The sequence below is a fragment of the Castor canadensis genome, chromosome X (genome assembly GCF_047511655.1).
Source record: "Castor canadensis chromosome X, mCasCan1.hap1v2, whole genome shotgun sequence".
In the NCBI taxonomy this organism is placed as follows: domain Eukaryota; kingdom Metazoa; phylum Chordata; class Mammalia; order Rodentia; family Castoridae; genus Castor; species Castor canadensis.
Window position 1 is genome coordinate 134062732 of NC_133405.1, and position 14533 is coordinate 134077264.

The following is a 14533-nucleotide window of genomic DNA, read 5'->3' on the forward strand; positions in this document are numbered from 1 at the left end:
TTGAACTGTGCACATTCTCAACAAATATTTTACAAATTTATTTTTGATGGTACTGGGGTTTGAACTCAACCACTTTCACTGTGCTCCCAGTACTTTAGTTATTTTTTGGATAGGTTCTCTGGTTTTTGTGCTTTCGTTATTTTTTGGATAGGTTCTCTGGTTTTTGCCCGAGGTCAGCCTGGACTGAGATACTCTACTAATGCCTCCTGCATGGTTGGCATCACAAGACATGGGCCACCACACTCAGTTTATTTGTTGAGATGGGGGTCTCATTAACTTTTTGCCAGGGCAATGAACTGAGTTGAAAAATGGGTAAATTTGTCACATGTGAATTATATCTCAATAAGACGTTAGAAAACAATGAATGGAACTGATGGCAGTATGTCAAGTGGTAAGAATTCTAGTTCCAGAAATCTGTTCCTAATGCTATTCTGAATTGCATCTGTAACATTAATTCACCTGACTTCATTCATTGTTTTCTTTCCATTTTTGTGCCATAGCACTCACCATTTCTTAAGTAAACAGACCAGACACTGTGTTTGTCCTACTTGTATTAGTCTCATTGCTGGTGGAGGTGCCAACAATGAGGTCAAAGAGAGGCATAGATACAAGAACAAATTGAATGCATAAAAGATTGCTTTTGTCAGTTGCGGAGATGTACATGTTTGCCATCAATAAAAGATCTTGTGTTTCTTTTTAAATTCAGGATTTTTGAATGAAAGGGTTACACAATCAAATCACAGTTGATTAGGTGTTTCCCAAAGTCAGGCTATCAAGTAGTTTGAGCACGTTTTTTTCATTATCTTAATGATTCAGCTTGTGTCATGTGCTTGGGCCAATAGATCCTTTCTTGGCCTCATGCCTTATCTGACCAATCTGTTTGGAGACACTAGCGTGCAATTTGCAAGTGCTCCAATTATCATCTGGCCCAAGCACACTGACTTTCCATTGACGGGAATTCATTTGAGCAAAAAGAATTGTTCTGGACAATAAAAGAGAATTTAGTAACAACAACTTCTAATAACCTTGCAGCTCAGTTTGTTAGGTCACCCTTCTATTTATAGATAAAAGAATTTGATGTACAGAAAGTCCTCTGAATCCAAGGGTTCCACGCTAGTGGATTTGACCAACTGCAGATCGAAAAATATGTGAAAAAAATTGTGTCTGTAGTGAGCATGCACAGATTTTTCTTGTCATTATTCCTTAAACAATACAGTGTAATAATTATTTGCAGAGGATTTGCATTGTAATAGTTATTATAAGTCATCTAGAATTGATTTGAAGTAAATGGAAGGATGGAAAAATTATGCCATTTTATATAAGGAACTTGAACATCCACAGATTTTGGTATCCTCAGGAATCTTGGAACCAATCCCTATAGACACCAAGGGAGAGCTGTAGAAGATTTATTTAACATCACCCTAAGGACACTCAGAAAATTATAAATGTTGAATAAAGCCTTTTACACAACTTCTTATTTGATGTACACAAGCTAAATGCAGCTTGAATATGTCACTTATAAGAGCACTGTGTTCAATTTGGGCCTTCATAACTTAAGAAGAATTTGCATTACATGAAAAATACTAAAAAGAACATCTTTAAAGTTTAAACAGACATATCAGGGAAAAAATTAAAAACTTACCTTAGAGGAAAAAAGGCTAGAACTCTTTTAACAGGTGAAAATGTACACAGGAAACACAAAGCTTGTAGCTAATTCCCACTGTGAAATTAGAAAGTAGAAGGGCAAGTACAAGTTAGGAGTATGATATTCCTGTTCATGTACATGTTTTATGATGACCCTGATATTTTAGCTTTGCTGGCCAGATTTGACATTCAAGAAGTACAGTTGAAAAGAGATGGATTTTGACATTGAACATATATGGGTTTAAACTACAGACTTATGAAATGGGAATTATTATTATAAGAATCTTTACCTTATAATAATGCTGTGTAGAAACAATGTATGCAAAGCCCTTAGTGCAAAATAAATGATTGGGAAATGCTAACTGTTCCTTCCTCCCTTCCTCTCTACCTGACCCCCTGACCTCACATCCTCAATCCTGGCAATATGGTCCACATCATGTGAATGGGGGAGATTAGCACGACTTTTCTACTTGCAGTACATTTCCCATAGAAAGTGTATATTATTTATTTATTATTTTAAAATGATGTTTATTAGTGTATATTAATTATGCAAAAGGATTTAATTGTGATATTTTAATACATGCATATAGTGAACTTTGACCAATTTTACCCCCTCTATTACTCTTTCTAATCCCCCTCCCCCTTTTAAAGCAATTTTAACGGGTATCATTATTTTGTTTTCATACAAAACCCCTTTCTTTTTGTCTTCCCCCTTCCACTCCTAAACAGTTCCCCCAATAGAAAACATGTTTTAAAAATCCTAGTAATAAAGTGTGTGAGGATTACTTTGTTGGCTCCATCCTTTCCCAGCCTGCTTAAAAGCAAATCTTGGCTCTACTGCTTACTAGCTCACTTAGGCAAGTTGATGCTGGCCCAGTTTCCTTTTTTGGACAAGGAAGATAATAAGAACAATTTCATGAAGTTGTGTGGATTAAATAAGATAAGTCATGTAAAGCACTTGGCAAAGTAGGTGATGCATATAAAGGGGTAGCAATTTTATTACTCTTATTGTTATTAGGTATAAGATTATGATGCTAAGTACAGATAGAGAAGCCTAGACAAGCCAAACCATGTCTTATCTCTGAAATTCATGATTCATGCTAATAAAATTTATTATGAATAGTAGCAGTTATTTTGTATTTATTCTATGACTGCACGCATATTATACATATTATACATATTATAGCTATGATAACCATGTATCAGAGGAAGAACTGAACCTCTGAAAAATTAAATGACTTTACCAAGGCCAGTTGGTCTCTCTGTCTTTCTCTCTCTCAAACACTCGCATGCACACACACACACACACACCCCCCACACACACACTTAGGATTGAAATTGGAAATGTCCAATCAAAGGTCACGAACCTAATGAACTATTTTGGTAAGCAGATGCCTATATTGTTATTGCTTATTTTAGTCTTGCTGCAACAAGTCAAATCAACAAAGGTCCTTCCCACTGATGCCTGAGGACAATTCTAAGATATCTGAGGCACAGAAGATGAGACCCCCAAAGAAACCTGAAGGGTCAAGTTCCAGATGAGGATACTGGGCTGCGAGATTGATTGATGGTTATTGATACTAGCTGTTCCAGTACTAGGAATCCACAGGAAACAAATTAGTGATGGCTCTTGCTTCATGAATTTTATGGTCTTGAATATGTCAAAGATTAGACATGTATAATTGCATTGGTCCATAAGCCTCCAACAACTTCCAGCAGCTTATATTTGCCAACTCCATATCGCTTTATGAAATATTTCTATTAAAAAGGAGGACCCCCCCACAACTTAGCTCAGCGATTCACAACCTGCTTATTCCTGTGTCTTATTTTCATTCCTATATCTTTAAAGGGGGGGTGGGAGTTCTTTGGTATGTCTCTAATCTTTGTCATGCCACAAAGCAGTGAACTGAAAAATGCCCAAGGAATTCCCAATAAATCATACAGAAGGCAACTGAAAGGCATGCAGCCATGAACTCATGCAGTTCTGTTTTCTCAACTGGCTCCCTAGAAGGTTGCCCCAGAGAAAGTCTTACCAGGTTTTAGTTCTCCATGTTCCTTGAGGAGTTTGAGTGGCTCCCATCTGTCCTTTTAAAGGTCTCCCTCTTGAGCCTTTTCTGATATTTAACCCATTTGCATCTCATGTGTGAGCTCAGTCACTTTTAATGCCGAGTGAGTTACACAACAAAAAGGCAGCTCTCTGGATTTGAGTGTCTCTTTCTGGCTTGAGCCTCTAATACACTTTTGTACATTGTTGGCCAATTGCAAAACTGAGCCCAAAGCACCTTTCTTGAAATATATGCTCAGAAGGACTAGAGCCATGCAAGGGACCAAACTCAGCAGCTGATATGGCAACAATGATACCATGCTTAGCACTTGGCAGCATGTCCAATCAATAATTCTTCTGTCTTTGAAAATGAGACTCTGACAAGTATTCATTCATTAACCATAATCTTGACTTATTGAAAATTCTTTGGGATCGCTTTTTTGCTCAGTGAATTTCCTGGCTTTGGATTCCATTAAATTGTTTGAAAGAGGGGAAACCAAACTCTAGTATGCTGTGCTTTAGAAATGTTTAATTTTCTGAAGAGCTGCCTTTACAAATTACTACAAACTGGGTGACTCCAAACAACAGGAGCTTATTCTCTCACAGTTCTGGAGGCACAAGATCTGAAATCAAGGTGTCATCAGAGTTAGTTCCTTTTTGAGACACTGAGGGAGAAACTGGCCTTTCTCCAAGCTTCTGATGGTTGTTGGCAATTCTTGATGTTTCTTGGCTTATACCACATCACTGCAATGTCTGCCTCCATCTCCACATGGCCTTCTTTCCTGTGTCTTGTGTGTGTGTGTGTGGGTGGGGTGGGATGTGTGTGTGTGGGTGTGGGGTAGTGGTGGTGATGGTGTGTGTATGTATGTGCGTGAGTGTGTGCGCATGTGTGTGTGCTTGTCTATAACCGAACTGCCTTCTTTCTCACATAAAAATACCAACCATTGGGTTTGGGGCCCATTGTAGACAAGTTTCACCTCATATTAACTTGATTACATGTGCAAGGATTCTATTTCCAAATATGGTCACACTTACAGGTACCAAATATTAAGATCTGGACATACCTTTTGAAAGGATGACTACAAACTAAAGCAAGTAGTAAAAAAAGCTCTGCCTTGTGTTTTGTCTCCCCTTCTTTGCTTCCTTCTTCCCTCCCTCCATCTTGACATTGAATTATGGTTCAATTAAACCATTACACAGTGCAAAAGTCAAGTTGTCAATGTTCACCGTACATTAATAAAAAGATACTAAGGGGGTGATGGGAATGTTCTGTGTCTTGATTGACTATGGTGGTGGTTTCATGGTATACACAGCTGTCGAAACTCATCTATACAGTTCAGTGTATATAAACTCTTCTTCAATAAAATTGATCAGAGTACACATCCACACTCCCCTCCCTACCAGAGTACAATGAGTACCAATTGTTTTTCTCCCTCTACCCCACACCTCATCCCACTTTGTCACCAGAAAAACATGTTGAATAAAATAGATTCTCCCATTTCCATTCAATATTAAAGGAGGAAAGATTCTGGGGAAAAATTAAAATTTCACAAGAAAAGAATCCCATATTATTTAATTACTTTTTAAAACTGTAAATATTAAAGAATGTTTAGATTATGAGCATTGTAGAATAGTTAACAAAAGTCTATTAAAATAGTTTATATTATTACATAATTCTCCATCCTCAAAAGCAATTCTAAGGCATGCTATAGAAGATCATCCTTGGAATATTTTCTAATTTTTTATTTTATTTTATGTAATTTACATGTTTGTACATATTTGAGAGGTACAATATTGAAACTGCTTAAAATTGTCTAAGTAGCTAGTATAGCTGAACTAGGTACTGATTTCATATGAAATGAACTTATTTTAAGACTCTAGGTGTATCTTCATCCACGAAAAAAGAAAGTAAAACTAGCAAAGAAAGAATGCCACTGGCACACAGTGTGTGTTCAAAAATGTTTATCAACTGAACTGAGTTTGGCTGTAAGCCAATTTATATTCCTAAAAGTCTTTGGAGTTCAGGTTTCAAAGCTAAAACAAAAGTGTCGATTATTATGAATTTAGGATTTGATTCTGGAAGCTTCTTTCAAATGCCGCAGCCTCTGGGAACCTGCTAAGCACATAATACTTCATCTTGGTTTAAGATTCTTAGACAGCCTTACCTTTCACCTGCTCAGCTAACTTGGGTACCATAAAAACAGAATGGTTGACATTTAGAAACTGTCACTAGCTTGAGAAGTAAATATGTAAGTGAGAAATGTGTCTATGCCCAACTCCTGCTTTATAAAGTCTAGGAGAAAAAAAATCGATGAAACACTAGGAAACATAGAACATGATACTAACATTTGCACAGAAAATTAGAGAATAGACAGAGCTGCAAATGGTTTTTTGTTTCATGTTTTGTGCAGATGCTGATAGTAACAGGGATTTTTTCTGGTCATTGGATTTTTTTTTTTGAGGTCACAGTTGGTGAAGGATGGTGAAGTTAAGCACAGAGTAGGGAAAAACTGAAAAAGATAAATAAGAATAATCATTTGAGTTTTTAAATAAACTTTCAAAAGAAATTATCACAGATATTTTCCTCCCTCCCTCCTTCTCTTTCTTTCTTTCTTTTTCTCTCTTTCTTTTTTCTCTATATCTCCTCCTCTTCCTTCTCCTCTTCCTCCTCCTCCTTCTACTTCTTCCCTCTCTCTCTCTCTCTCTCTCCTTTCTTGTGCTGGGATTAAGTGAGAGCCTTGTGCACATGCATGCTAACCACACACTTGGCTACTGACCTACACTCCCTGTCTCCCCTTTGTTTGTTCTTGATATCAACTAGATGAATATGAATACCTTAGCTGGGTGCCTGGAAAGTTCCTAGTTTTAATTCTGGGCAATTTGAAATTGATCCAAAATATGGAGCCCAAACTCTTGCCTGCTGGTATATAACAGGAACTAAAAACTTTCCTGTGTTCAACTCATGGTTTACCTTCATGAACATTCAATTGTAGCTTAAATGCCACAGCAGTTATCTTCATTCAGGGGTATTCTGGAATAGGAATATAAAAACTCATTGTTGGTTCAGCTGAAAAAATTCTTAGCTTACAATTGAGAAGTAGTTTAGGCATGGGGTAGTCTGGCTATTTACTGTCATTAGCATTCTTAAGTCTAAGTTCTCCATACATTTCTCACACATTCCATGTTACACAGGTTAAGATGAAGCACCTTTTTCATGTTTTAGGAGCTTGGAGGCAGAACCCTTGACTTCTATGGATGAGTGAAATTCTGTGGGCTGTTTATTCACTAAGAACATGAAAATGATATCAGAAGGATAATAATCAGTTTGAGAGACATGGGCAGGATGAAATAAAAATTATTAATGCTTTCAGAGTTGGGAGCCAATCAGATATGTCTGAAATATTATATGACACTCAATCAGAGAGTTCAGCGTGATTTAGGAGTACTTGAGCGATGGGATTATATAACAGACAAGGAAAAATAGGATGCCCTAACCTGTAATATTGGACTTCAGGAATGAAAAGAAATAAGCAACTGGAAGGAATCCAGAAAAGATCATCTACAATGATGGTTTTAAAGCAAAATATGAACTTTATACTGTAGCCAAACCACAGAGTGAGACCCAAACAGTATGATAAAAAATCTACAGATAGCTTGGGGGTTCTAAACACCAAGGGTAAAGAGGAATTTTGGCTGGAGATTTGAAAAGTTTCAAGGGATAAAGTTAAGGCAAGGGAAGTTTAGGTTGAGCATCAGAATGTATCCTTTGATAATAAGATGTATGTATTTGTGGAATGGTTTCTCAAGGGAATAGAAAAACTACTGATGCGTTTATTAGAATCTGAGATTAGAGGATACCTTGATGTCAGACCAGGGATTCTAGAACTTTCACTAGAATAATCTTGTGCCATGTCCAGAGGGAACAGATAGTATCATTTTTTTAAATTCTGAGTTTCTATAATAATTGTAATGGAAATGGATAGTGAACAGACTGTTCTGCTTAATAAAATGTGTCTTAAGGCTTTAATTAAAACTCCTGACACACACAAACAAGCAAGGCACTGTTTTTCAATAGCAAATGCCCTAATAATGGAGTAAAGTCTTAGAGAATTGCTTTTTAAAGTATTATATATATATATATATATTATATTTAAAACCATTTATTTCGAGGCTACCAGTTATATTGCTTCTGAAGCTAGCTGAGGATTTGTAAAAAAGATTTTGGGGATCAGTGTAACACAATCACCTGTTGTTGAAATGGTAAATGAAATTCATAGATCTTCCTAATTGAATTTGCCATAATTTGGCAATCAGAAAGGGCAATGTGAGTTGAGTGTATATATAAGCAGGATTATGTAACAAACGAGAATAAAATAGGATTTCCTAACTAGGAATGAATGATAGTGCCATAAACCATGATGGCAGCACTATAAACTGAATAGCATTCAGGTTGAAAATTAAAAAAATATTTTTCAATATAAAAAATTCAAATAATTTTCCTACAAAATCTTTCTTTACAAAGGAGCATTTCTACCTGTGTTTTAAAAGCACACAAAATTCACTTACTGAGTTTTTCCAAGGAGTTCCAGTTTAATGAATACAGTCATTCACCAGATAAGGACATTTTGGTCAAGAATGCACCACATATATGATGGTCCCATACTATGGTAATGAAGCTGGAAAATTATCACCTGGTGATGGCCCACCTGTTGTGATGTCACAGTGCATGTAATCCATTATTCACTTGTTTGCAGTGATGTGGGTGTAAATGAACCTGTAATGTTAGCAGTACCCTAGTACTGGGAAGACAGAGGCAAAAGTGAATTCTAGGCCAACCTGGGCTACCTTGTGAGACTCTGTTTCAAAAAAAAACAAAGTAAGGCACACACAATTAGGTTCAGTACATAATACTTGATAATTACGATAAATGACTACGTTACAGATTTATGTATTTACTATACATAAATTTAGAGTCTACTACATTCCTACTTACATATAAAAAAGCCTACTGTAAAACCGCATGCTGTGTTACACTGGCAGCAGCCTCATACTTGTGTTTGCTGTGTATCTTGGTTGCATGAAGAGGCCGCATTGAGTGATCTATACTATCTAGGTTTTTGGAAGTACACTGTATGATGTTCACACATGACATTATCACCTAACAATGCACTTTGTATACAATGCCCATCGTTAAGCCACACAAGAATATATTTAAAAACAATTTATTCCTTGTTCCTGACCGTGATCCTGACCGTGAAGCAAGTTCCAGGCTAATGGAGGGTCAGGACCAGTTGGAAACAAGATGGTGGATTAACTGGCATGTGTCTGCTCCAAGCCCTAGGAGTGCCAATAGAAGAGTTCCTCTACTCCCTGGCTCTGCATTCATAAACGGGAATGTATGCCTTTGTGCCTGTAGGGCATTCATATTAGCCCTATACAATTGTGGCATGGCTGCATACGCAACCTCATGGTCATCATATGAGCTTAGAGAAATGGAACATATATGAATGATAAATGACATTTGCTCAACCACCTCGAGTTATAAGCAGTCCTGTGAAGTGTGACTTTGTTAGCCATCGCCCCTGAATGGTGAAATGCAGTGAGGGATAATGTGCAATGGTATCCCTGTAGTGGATACTACCTCTATTACGTGTTTTCATTACTAGTGACAAGTTCCAAGGCATTGCTACCAAAGAAAGGGCAGACAAAACCCACATACTTTTACTTCTGTGACTTGTTTGGGGAGGAAGAAAGCAAATGTCACCAATCTCCTAGAGGAGATTTGCCTTGTTTTAGTCAAGTTGGGCAGTAAGTGATCTTAAATGCTGTACCTCTCAGCAGCACGCGTGATTGACAGCCACTGAAAAAGACTTAGGAGATTCAAGGTGAGAAGGAGTAGACAGTAGTAAATGCAATGGCAAATCAGAATCTCATTCTGTCCTCAAGCAGCAGACATCTCATTTAAGCTACAGGAAGGAACTTCCCAGCGTTGTCCTTCCTTCCGCCTGCATTTGCAAAAAGGAGTACAGGCTACAGCTTGACTAGAGTCACACACTCTTTTGGAGGCAACAAATTCTCCTGCTAGAGAGTCAAAAACCTAGGAATTTAGGTTTTTTTTTTTTTTCAAAAAGTCATTGTAAATTAATCCCTTCCCTCTGAAAAAGTCATAGGGAGAAAGGAAGTCTTCCAAAATCAAACTTGAGCAATTCTGGTATGCACACGAGATGAATATCTGTGACAAACACCTGTATTTATAACTTCATTGTAAGATGTTTTTCTTAATAGAAGAAATGGTAAAGGAAAGAGACGTTTTCATTTATATAAAATTCTCTTCATTCCGTAGTAGTAAAGAGGACACAAAAACACAAAGCAGGCAGGCATTTATTTCCAACGTTCTGTCTGCTCCCTGCTGAAATGATTGTAAGAAGCCTTGCAAAACTGAAGTGTGACATCAAACAGCCCCACAAGAAGCGGATGAGGCTTGGAGTTTTATAGATTCCAGGAGGAGGGACAGTGGGGAGAAGCTGCTCCGAGACTCATCCAAGCCAGGAACTTTGAGTTCGCCAGTGTTTTCTAGCTACCCTGGACCTTGGTTGCTGAGCACTGAGCTCTTAGGCATGAGGACCCAGGAGACCATTGCTTTGTCAGTGCCTCAAGGCCAGCGTCCGCCCCTGCCTGGCTCCACTCACCCCTCCTCCTGAAATACACATATGCTCATGACCCTTTACATACGAGGACTTCTCCCCCTCCACTCCACTTTTCTTAGTAGGCTCCCATCTCCAGCCCACGGATAGGCAACCGCAGCATTTGAATTGCATCTTTATCCTTTCTTTGAAAAAACAAAAGCAGCGGGGCTCTAGAGGAGTGGGGGAGGCAGGAGATTTAAATCCAACCTCAGAAAAACCGTCCGGGCTGCCCATCTGACACCAGTGGGTGGGGTGCAATCTGACACTTCCCTTCCTTTCCAGAAACGTGAGTGGAGCTGGCGCGCCCCTCGGTCTGGGGGAGGGGAGACAGTGGAGAAGGTCCGCACTTCCGTCCTCACGACTTTCTCACCAGGAGACCGGGTATCAGCCGCCAGCTGCCGGCTCTGCGCATTGCTCCCAGGTTTGGCCCTTAGAAAACTTCTCGTTCTGTTTTCTCTTGCTTCTGGCTCCGCCCCGACTCCAAACCCTGCGTTCCTCTGGTCCTACCCGTCAGGCCACCGGGTTCTCCCTGCTTCTAGCGCTAGGGTGCCGGACATCTCCGCGCTTGCCCTGGGCCCAAGGCTGGCTGCGATTATCAAGTGTCGCTCTACTGTGGAACATGGGCACTCGCTTCTGAGGTTGTCTCCTGAACTCCCTCCTTTACGAATAGCGTTGGGTACAACCGGGAATTCTCTCACCACTAGTCACGCAGCCCCAGGGAGGCCCTGGGGCAGTGCGTTCTGTGTCCCACTTTGCAGCAAGACCGAGACCTCACGGGAACCTTGAGCTTGGAGACATCCTTGACCCTCGCCAGTCTGAAGAGTGGGCGTAGCAGCCCAGCGGAGCCTCAAAGCACAGCCACCGTCCCCAGGGCACGGGGATTGTGCACCGAGGGCGTAGCTGGGGCGCTTAGCTCGGTGCGCGAAGAAGTTCTCATCAAGCCAGGAGCGCAGCGGGCGCGCCCTGGGCGCACTCCCAGGCAGCCTCTTCTCCAGCCCTTTGGAGTGTCCTCAGGCCGCGAGGAGGAGCTTGCTGGAGACTTCGAGGTTGTCCAGAGCCAGCGTGCAGAAGCGCGGCGCCTCCAGCCTCGGCTGGGAAGGGGGAGTGGCGCTGGCGGGCTGGAGCTGGGAAGCAAGCGAACGCCTGACCTTCCTCCTCCTCTTGCTTAGCCTCTTGGCGACTTGGGCTCTAGGGGAAGGTTCTAGCAGCTGCAGGAGGGGCCCTGATCCCTTTTTCCTAGAATGCTGGTGATGGATCTCCTGCTTTTGCCCCCGCAGGGGCACTTGGAGCACGCTGGCGGCGCGTGAGTCGGGCACTGCCCTCCACCGCCCTCAGCGAGCCCCGCCTGGCAGCTTTTTCCTGGGCCGCCTTCCTTTCTCAACCCAAAGCATCGAGCGTTCTAGGAGGGAGAGAGAAAAGTGGCCCTCGGGCACAGCCCCCTCGAGATGTCCGCGCAGAGCCTGCTCCACAGCGTCTTCTCCTGCTCCTCGCCCGCCTCCAGCGGTGCGGCCTCAGCCAAGGGATTCTCCAAGAGGAAGCTGCGCCAGACTCGCAGCCTGGACCCAGCGCTGATCGGTGGCTGCGGAGCCGAGGCGGGCACGGAGGGCGGTGCGCGGGGTTCCACCGCCGGCCGCCTCTACTTGCCGCAGCTCCTGGCCGAGGGTCTCGGTCCGCGCTCTGCGTCTTCTCCCCGGAGCCTGCATCCCCGAGCCAGCCGGCTCCCGCCACCCAGACCTCTTTGCTCGTCCTTCTCTACGCCCAGCACCCCGCAGGAGAAGTCGCCGTCTGGGAGCTTCCACTTTGACTATGAGGTCCCCCTATGTCGCAGCGGTCTCAAGAAGAGCACTGCCTGGGACTTGCCTTCTGTTCTGGCCGGTTCTGCCAGTGGCCGCAGCGCCTCGAGCATCCTCTGCTCCTCAGGGGGAGGCCCCAATGGCATCTTCGCTTCTCCCAGGAGGTGGCTCCAGCAGAGGAAGTTCCAGCCTCCACCCAACAGTCGCGGCCACCCCTACTTCGTGTGCAAATCTGAGGTAGGGACCAGTGCCACGGCCTGGTGGCCCAAAGCTGGATGCCCCAGGCTGTTAGTTCCAGGCGGCTGTCTTTAATTCCATTGCAGTTAAGGAGTTAGGCACCCGCTGAGGGGTTTCCATAGTGTAGCTGTTGCCTGAAGCTGGTTAAAATTTGCTTGGAATTGGGACGACCCCACTAGGCCACTCGCGTGTATGTTCTGTGGAACTCCTTGGCTTCACTTTGGAGCAGTTAAAAGAATTGGCGGAAGCGTTGGTGTTCTTAGATCTTGTTAGTACTGAAGTCAATTTCAAAGGCTCATCTTATGTCTTCACCCAATATGGGTATTTTGGGGAACTCAGGTGGTCTATTGTCATTATGTTGTTTCAGAAGATTCAGGAACATTATTCTGAAGGATGTTGGTGTGTGTGTGTGTGTGTTTGGGCAGCAAGATGGAGAGACTATTGGAATTATCTAGTTTTGATTTCTTTTTTTCTCTAAAGGTGTAATTTCAGAAATCTATGGTATTGAATATTTTCTGTACTCAAGGGTATGAAATAGCATGGAAATATGCTCAAATTCCACTAAGGACAATTAGAAGTTAGTGAAATAAACATGAACCAGGAATCAATAGTAAATAGGGAACTCAGAGGGTGCTACTTGATACCCTGAAAATACTTGCTTTCTGGTTAAGAATGGAGAATAGAGCTGCTGGGAAATTGTGGTTGATGGGTACTTGGAATGCAGCATGCTTTTAGAGAATAAATAGTAGTTGGTATAAAAATGACCAACTCTTATCCCTTTCAGTCCACAAACTCTATAGGCTTGCTTTGGATCTGTTTCCATAAGGGAAAGGAGATTCCATCAGTTGCAATTAAATATCTTAAGGCACAGTTAACATTACAGAAATGAAATGAAATACTATGTAATTGTTGGAGATTTAGACTAAATAAACACAACCAAGCAAAGCAGCTTGAAAATAGCTTCCAAGATCATACTCAGCTCTGCGAACATGAGATAACTGTTAGATTTCAGGTTGAGTTGACCACCTTAGAAAAATGAGGAAGATAGGTAGTTGAAAGAAAAGATGTTCTCTCCAAACCAGGGGACTCAGTATTAGCAAGAGGGTCAAAAATTGAAATGTTGAACTTGGTCTCTAGAAGAAGCTGGATTCCTGTTCTGTTTTATGAGCACACATTTTCAGATTAATTTATAGAAGGTAAATGAGAGAGAGAGAGAGGGAGAGGGAGAGAGAGAGAGAGAGAGAGAGAGAGAGAGAGAGAGAGAGAGAGAGAGAGAAAAGGCAAGTCAACTTTTTGGATTTGGTAGACTCTGATATTCATGTTTAAAACCAACTGCATCATTAAAGATGCTCCTAGGTTTTGTAGCAACTGTACATACTTGGAATTTAGTATCTAGATGTTGCCCATTGCTATTATACCAAAAGGTGTTTGACCATAGATGATCCCATTTGTTGCAATTTTTCTTCTTATCCATACAGATCTCATAATCAATAGATAAGTATCTGAGCTGCAACAATACTGGGTGGCTTCTTACTGTTCCATATAGTGTTCACAGGGTCTACATAAGGGCTCATCTACCATAATTTGCAACTTTTTGTAATGGTTAAGACTAAGTACAGGGTCATCAAGCAAAAGAAAAAAATTTTCTCATAAAAGCTTTGTGTGTGTATGTGGGGACAGGAGGGTGGAAATCGCTTTTCTCCTGAGGCAGATATGGAATGATTGGATGGAATCCTGGCATGTAGGTCCAATACTGGTTTTGTTTAGTAGATGCCAACACATCCGAAGGTAACCCATGGGTCTGGAATTTAATGGTCTAGTTACCTTTCAAAAGTTTAACACCCTGGAACCCTTACAAAAAAAAAAAAACAAGAAAATTCATCCTTTTGGGCACTGTCTGTCCTTCTCGCTCACAAGCATGTTGGGTCCTTTGTCTTCAATGAGAATCTTTATTAATGATGTGAAAAGTTCAGCAGTTGAGCACTTTGTAAAGGTTGCTCAGAGGCCCTGGTGGAGAGATCTGGTTCATGTAGACTTGTTTCTTGTATTTTTCCAGGTTGCTCTGACTCACGGTTTCTCAGTTTTAGTGCTCTTGACCCCTGGAGCTGAATGAGTCTTTGCTGTGGGTC

The 14533-nt window shown here is 41.3% G+C and overlaps 1 protein-coding gene across 1 annotated transcript in view; it reads left to right on the forward strand.

The window, feature by feature from the left end:
- Positions 1-10692: 10692 nt before the first annotated feature.
- The window catches only part of Arhgap6 (Rho GTPase activating protein 6), a 468763-nt gene continuing 464922 nt past the window's right edge, over positions 10693-14533 (forward strand). Inside the window, exon 1 of the mRNA XM_074063388.1 lies at positions 10693-12404. Coding sequence (XP_073919489.1) covers positions 11820-12404 — 585 coding nt within the window. The 5' untranslated portion in view covers positions 10693-11819. The remainder of the gene's footprint in view (positions 12405-14533) is intronic.